Source organism: Corythoichthys intestinalis, chromosome 1, assembly GCF_030265065.1.
Source record: "Corythoichthys intestinalis isolate RoL2023-P3 chromosome 1, ASM3026506v1, whole genome shotgun sequence".
NCBI classification, from domain to species: Eukaryota; Metazoa; Chordata; class Actinopteri; order Syngnathiformes; family Syngnathidae; genus Corythoichthys; species Corythoichthys intestinalis.
In genome coordinates, this window is record NC_080395.1 from 47,690,965 (window position 1) to 47,697,570 (window position 6,606).

The 6,606-nt window shown below is 36.6% G+C and overlaps 1 protein-coding gene across 3 annotated transcripts; it reads left to right on the plus strand.

The window, feature by feature from the left end:
• Positions 1 to 252: 252 nt before the first annotated feature.
• Positions 253 to 3,866, plus strand: LOC130922792 (calcitonin-1-like). Of its 3 annotated transcripts, none has more exons than XM_057847867.1 (5): positions 253 to 302; positions 395 to 486; positions 564 to 692; positions 2,839 to 3,020; positions 3,553 to 3,866. In XM_057847867.1, exons 2-4 carry the CDS (start codon positions 401 to 403, stop codon positions 2,999 to 3,001), a joined length of 378 nt encoding a protein of 125 aa, XP_057703850.1. In that variant the 5' UTR covers positions 253 to 302; positions 395 to 400; the 3' UTR covers positions 3,002 to 3,020; positions 3,553 to 3,866. The 3 variants fall into 3 exon arrangements, with proteins under 3 accessions (XP_057703850.1, XP_057703833.1, XP_057703839.1); XM_057847850.1 differs by having other exon boundaries at positions 266 to 302; positions 561 to 692; XM_057847856.1 differs by lacking the exons at positions 2,839 to 3,020; positions 3,553 to 3,866 and adding an exon at positions 2,093 to 2,392 and having other exon boundaries at positions 266 to 302; positions 561 to 692.
• Positions 3,867 to 6,606: the final 2,740 nt, after the last annotated feature.

Sequence of the window (6,606 nt, forward strand, 5' to 3'; positions counted from 1 at the left end):
TTAATGAAGATAGACATATGCATACTTCTCGATCCAAAGTGAACTCCATGTTATATTTATTGAAAACAATTCCACTCTGTCTTATTTTTTTAGAATGATTATGTTTGCATTAATGTTGGCGGTGTCTTTTTTTTTTTTTTTTGTAATCAGATTTGCCAGGGCATCTGATTGGCTGCCAGCAGACCATGAGCAAGTGACTACAGAACCCACAGGAACATGCATATAAGCCTGTTCTGCAGGAGCGCTCAGAACATCCTCAACTGAGCCGACACTATCACTCTCCAGCACTGTTCCACTTCACGGTAAGTAGATGAGGAGTATGCTATCATTCTGTTTTTGTAAGGCATGGTACACTACTTTAGACTTTCTTGGACCTGGTATATTTTATTGGCAGGTGATCATGATCATGCTCAAGTTCAGGACTCTTCTTTTAGCCTGCGTTCTGATCTTTTGCCAGATATACATCTCACAGGCAGCTCCATCCAGGTAAGACCTGCAATTAAGTATACAAAATAAGTATTCTAGCATACACAAGCCTTCTTAGTATGAATGCATTTCAGAAGTCGTGAAGATCTCAATGGAGATGGAATAACTCTATCCAATGACGATATTCAGAAGTTACTGAGAGCTATTAAAGAGTTCATGCAACTGGCTTCAGATGAACAAGAACGCCAAACAGCTGATGGAAGCAGGTAATCATTGACGATAATAGAAGTCATGCAGAATACTTTGTTTAAATGTGTCTTTGTCCATCTTTATGATGCACTGGATAACAGTCATACAGTCAAATAAAAGTGTTTCTAGCTATCAAGGGAAAAAAAGACATGAATTGAGCATGATTGTGACTGTGATCACGCATGACGATGTTATGAAGAATGAACTCCATAATAGCATGAAAATATTTAATAATTTGTGGAAAATGTGGTTCCATTTCAGTGAGATTTGCCAGCACGAGCATTTCCATTTGTGTGCCACTGCATGTCACACTGAGCCAAGTCATGCATTTAGTGGAGAATTTGCCATGTGATTTGACAAATGTAAAAAGTCAATCAATTTGTTCCATGCATCATCAAAGCTTGATCAGGTACATTTGACAAATAGAAGTGAAAAAAACAAAAGCAGTGTCGCCTAACCCTGCAAAAACAAACAAACAAACAAACAAACAAACAAACAAACAAACAAACAAACAAACAAACAAACAAAAAACACATTTAAGTTGTAATATCAAACACCAACAAGTGACCCACACGTTTGCCCGTTTAAGGATTTATTCATTTATTTATTTATTTATTAAATCACCTACTGTATCGTTGTTAGTCACAGAAATTCTAGATTATTTGAGATTAGTTGATTTCCAATATTTGTAGTCAGGCTCAGTCTCATGCAAATATGTCCGTTTTTGAACAAAATTACTTTCATGCAGTTGGTTTTGTGTCAATGACCTTTAAAAAACTTTTCAATGAAATGTGGCTCCAAGTCATATCTTTATTATTTAAGACTTTACATTAACATTATTAGCTTTACCTAGAAACATAATTTATGGTGATAATTTGCGTTGCTCAAAATGAAACATTCTATGTCTAATTTTAGACAATATTATATATTTGTTTTTTTAAATCTCAGTTATTAGTGAGTAATGCGGGTCTGTTATTTATTTAATTATTTATTTATTTACAAATTTGTGACCAATCTAAAGTTTTGAAAATGGTTTGTTTGCTTTCAACGGATCGATAAAAATGCTGTGATTTTTTTTTTAAGAAGGTGAATAAAGGTTATGTTTTCTGAGATGTGATTTGAACTCTTTTCCATCACTTGTGTGGTGACATCAATTGGCTGCCATTCAAACAAATATCATAAACTGACAGGCCTTCCATTTTAAATGTCGAACGACATCAATGGCAGAGAATAATTTTAAGTAAAAAAAAAAACAAAAATCTGCCAAAGAACCAGAAAAACATAAATCTCATCATCATACATGATGGCGCTTTCAACTCCAAATTTTATCGCTTTGACTATGGAGGTTCGCCATATTCATGTTTATCTGCATCACGCCATTGTCACTGTGAGCTGTCTCTGCATGTGTCTCTACCAGCCCTGATAGATCCATGTCAAAGCGCTGCACCGGCCTAAGCACTTGTGTGTTGGGCAAACTGTCCCAGGATATTCACAACCTCCAAACGTTTCCCCGCACAGATGTGGGAGCAGGGACACCCGGAAAAAAGAGAAGTCTAGCCGAGCAATATGAATACAATTAAAACATTGCCACTGGGACTCTCTTCTTCGGTCGTCTTGCTTGTTCATCAATCATTCATTTTCAGTTTGGCTGTTTTGCCCTGCTAGTCATCTCCCACTGTTGAGACTTCAATACCTACACTACGCAATATGATTTGATAAGCACCAAGAGTTAAATCCTTCAGTTTGTCTTCAGCTGTTTATGAATGTGTTACCCATCTTCATATTGTAACAATAAAATGTAATAGCAGTTTAATCATTTTGAAGTTGATTATTTTATTTTTGTTATTTGGACTTGTATTGTTCTTTTTAAAAGTAGATAGCTTATCAGTAAAAATAAATAAATGAATAAAACCACCACATTCACAAAATACATTTTTACAAAGTAAATTCTCATTAAATAAGATATATGACGAGAATCTTTGGAGGTCAACATTTTGATTTTATTTGACAAGTTTTCTCGTCATTGGCACTAAAAGAGTCAATCAATTGGAAAACATTTTAAATATGACATCACACACATATCTCATTTACTGTACAATGTATTCATTCGTACACTTGGTCTATCATTGTTTTTAATCTCAAATATCATGAATGTCTTCCAAGCAACACAACAGCACAGAAGAGGGGGTGCAACACTGCCACCTGCGTCACCCATCGCTTGGCTGACTTCTTGAGTCGATCCGGGGGGCTAGGCCATCGTAACTTTGTGCCCACTGGCGTCGGGGCGCAGGCGTTTGGCAAACGGAGGCGACGCAGCCCTGAGTGAGCCCGAAAGCGGGAACATGGTATGACTTTCGATGTGATGTAGGATGAATCATTTAATGTTGAGTTAACCTTGACATGACATTTGACAACCATTTGTACAAGGGAACATTTTAGAAGTACTTCTCATATATACACAAGGAAACGCATAAACACACGCAGTACGGAAACGCTCTCATACTTGTACTAATGAAACACTTTTTCACACTGAATTAATTTTTATCGCTCTCACGTTTACCATTAAAACTTGTGGACTGCTGAAACACCTACATATAGACTACTAAAACAATTTCACAGTTTCCCAGACTACCTGTAACATTTTTCACTCGTACAGAAATGAAAATATTCTTCATACACCACTGAGAAACTCTCATACAAACTGAAACGGTTTCACTCACTTTGATATTATTATACAATGTTTTCACTCTTATGATTTCAGACTCATTTCAGTAGTATGTGAGAGGAATTCCTGCATGTTTGTGTGCCTTTTTCCTGACCTCCAGCCTTGCATTGCTATAAAGTAGGGCAAACTAATTACTCTCTTTTATTTTCTAGAAATAAAGAGCTGCGTCATCTTTCCCGTTCATCACATGGGCTGATGTTTTTTGTTCTCGGACCATTGATGATGGTCTTTGTTAGCCTGCAGTTCAACACACACATTTAAATCATACTGGCAAACATGATCAAAATGAGCGTTAAAGATGTAGAATGGATAATGCGGCCTGTAGCTCAAGTGCCCTGCTGACCCTGTGTGAGCGCTATCGTGTGTCATACTTGAAGTTTTTAAGTTTAAGACTATACTGTGGCTGTCTTGTGCCTTCAAATAAACCATGCCATCATATTTAATGCTAAGGTAAAACGTGTTTATGGCTGTGACTAGGTAATATAATCTATGTAATATTTGTGTGTTGAAAGCAGTAATAAATTGTATTTTAGCTACACAAGGCATTTGAGTCTTATTGTTATGCATGAGTGCGTGTGTGCGTGTTTGTATGTCTGTACTAAACCATATGGAACATAGGGATTATTACATGTTAGATTAGTTTTTCTTAAGCTTTAGAGACAGAATTGGCACAATAACTCCAAAAAGGATGTATTAAACTTAGGGCTGTCAAACGATTAACATTTTTAATCGAGTTAATCACAGCTTAAAAATTAACTAATCGTAATTAATCGCAATTCAAAACCATCTATAAAATATGCCATATTTTTCTGTAAATTATTGTTGGAATGGGAAGATAAGACACAAGATCTACAGTGGGGCAAAAAAGTATTTAGTCAACCACTAATTGTGCAAGTTCTCCCACTTGAAAATATTAGAGAGGCCTGTAATTGTCAACATGGGTAAACCTCAACCATGAGAGACAGAATATGGAGAAAAAAAAAACAGAAAATCACATTGTTTGATTTTTAAAGAATTTATTTGCAAATCATGGTGGAAAATAAGTATTTGGTCAATATCAAAACTTCATCTCAATACTTTGTGATGTACCCTTGGCAATAACGGAGGCCAAACGTTTTCTGTAACTCTTCACAAGCTTTTCACAAACTGTTGCTGGTATTTTGGCCCATTCCTCCATGAAGATCTCCTCTAGAGCAGTGATGTTTTGCGGCTGTCGTTGGGCAACATAGACTTTCAACTCCCTCCACAGATTTTCTATGGGGTTGAGATCTGGAGACTGGCTAGGCCACTCCAGGACCTTGAAATATTTACGAAGCCACTCCTTTGTTGCCCTGGCTGTGTGTTTGGGATCATTGTCATGCTGAAAGACCCAGCCACGTCTCATCTTCAATGCCCTTGCTGATGGAAGTAGATTTTCACTCAAACTTTCTCAATACATGGCCCTATTCATTCTTTCCTTTACACAGATCAGTTGTCCTGGTCCCTTTGCAGAAAAACAGCCCCAAAACATTATGTTTCCACCCCCATGCTTCACAGTGGGTATGGTGTTCTTCGGATGCAATTCAGTATTCTTTCTCCTCCAAACATGAGAACCTGTGTTTCTACCAAAATGTTCTATTTTGGTTTCATCTGACCATAACACACTCTCCCAGTCCTCTTCTGGATCATCTAAATGCTGTCTAGCGAACCGCAAACGGGCCTGGACGTGTACTGGCTCAGCAGGGGAACACGTCTGGCAGTGCAAGATTTGAGTCCCTGGTGGCGCATTGTGTTACTGATAGTAGCCTTTGTTACTGTGGTCCCAGCTCTCTGTAGGTCATTCACGAGGTCCCCCCGTGTGGTTCTGGGATTTTTGCGCACCGTTCTTGTTATCATTTTGACGCCACAAGGTGAGATCTTGCTTGGAGCCCCAGATCGAGGGAGATTATCAGTGGTCTTGTATGTCTTCCATTTTCTAATAATTCCTCCCACAGTTGATTTCTTTACACCAAGTGAAGAGTGAAGAGTTACAGAAAACGTTTGGCCTCCGTTATTGCCAACAAAGTGTACATAACAAAGTATTGAGATGAACTTTTGGTATTGACCAAATACTTATTTTCCACAATGATTTGCAAATAAATTCTTTAAAAATCAAACAATGTGATTTTCTGTTTTTTTTTTTCACATTCTCTATCTCATGGTTGAGGTTTACCTATGTTGACAATTACAGGCCTCTCTAATCTTTTCAAGTAGGAGAACTTGCACAATTGGTGGTTGACTAAATACATATTTGCCCCATTGTATACATTCAACATACTGTACCTAAGTACTGTATTTGCTTATTATAACAATAAATCAACAAGATGGCATTAACATTATTAACATTCTGTTAAAGCGATCCATGGATATAAAGGCTGTAGTTCTTAAAAGATAAATGTTAGTACAAGTTATAGAAATTTCATTTTAAAACCCCTCTTAATGTTTTCGTTTTAATAAATTTTTGTAAAATTTTCAAACAAAAAATAAACTAGTAGCTCGCCATTGTTGATGGCAATAATTACACAATGCTCATGGTGCTGAAACCCATAAAATCAGTCGCACACAAGCGCCAGCAGAGGGCGACAAAACACCAAAAAACACAAGTAACAAGTGGACATGACACTGTGCTGTCATTTTAATCTGTTTGAGTGGGGCAAGTGCGTTAAATGTATGGTGTTAAATCAAGGCCAAAAGTTTTGCAATCTGAAAAAAAGAAACGATTGAAAAAAAAAATGTTTGAAACTGAATGTTTAAGTTTTATTCTTGAATCTTTCAAAAGCGAAAAAAAAACATTTTATTTTTTCCAGTTACAGAGTTTATATTTTCAGGTTCAAAGATTTCTTTTTCACTATCAGTATGGTGTATGGTGTTAAATCAAGGCCAAAAGTTTTGTAATCTGAAAAAAAGAAACGATTGAAAAAAAAAAAGTTTGAAACTGAATGTTTAAGTTTTATTCTTGAATTTTTCTTAAGCGAAAAAAACATTTTATTTTTTCCAGTTACAGGTACCTGAAGGCAACATCATTCGGGGTTGCTTTGATAGGCTGTCTCTCACAACTCAACACGCCTCTCGTCGAGGCCGCGCCCCCCACGTTAAAACACGGCCAAAAGTTTTGAACCTGAAAAAAAAAAAAAAAGATTTGAAAGTGAAAAAAAGATTTGAATGTGAAAAAAACAATTGAAACTGAA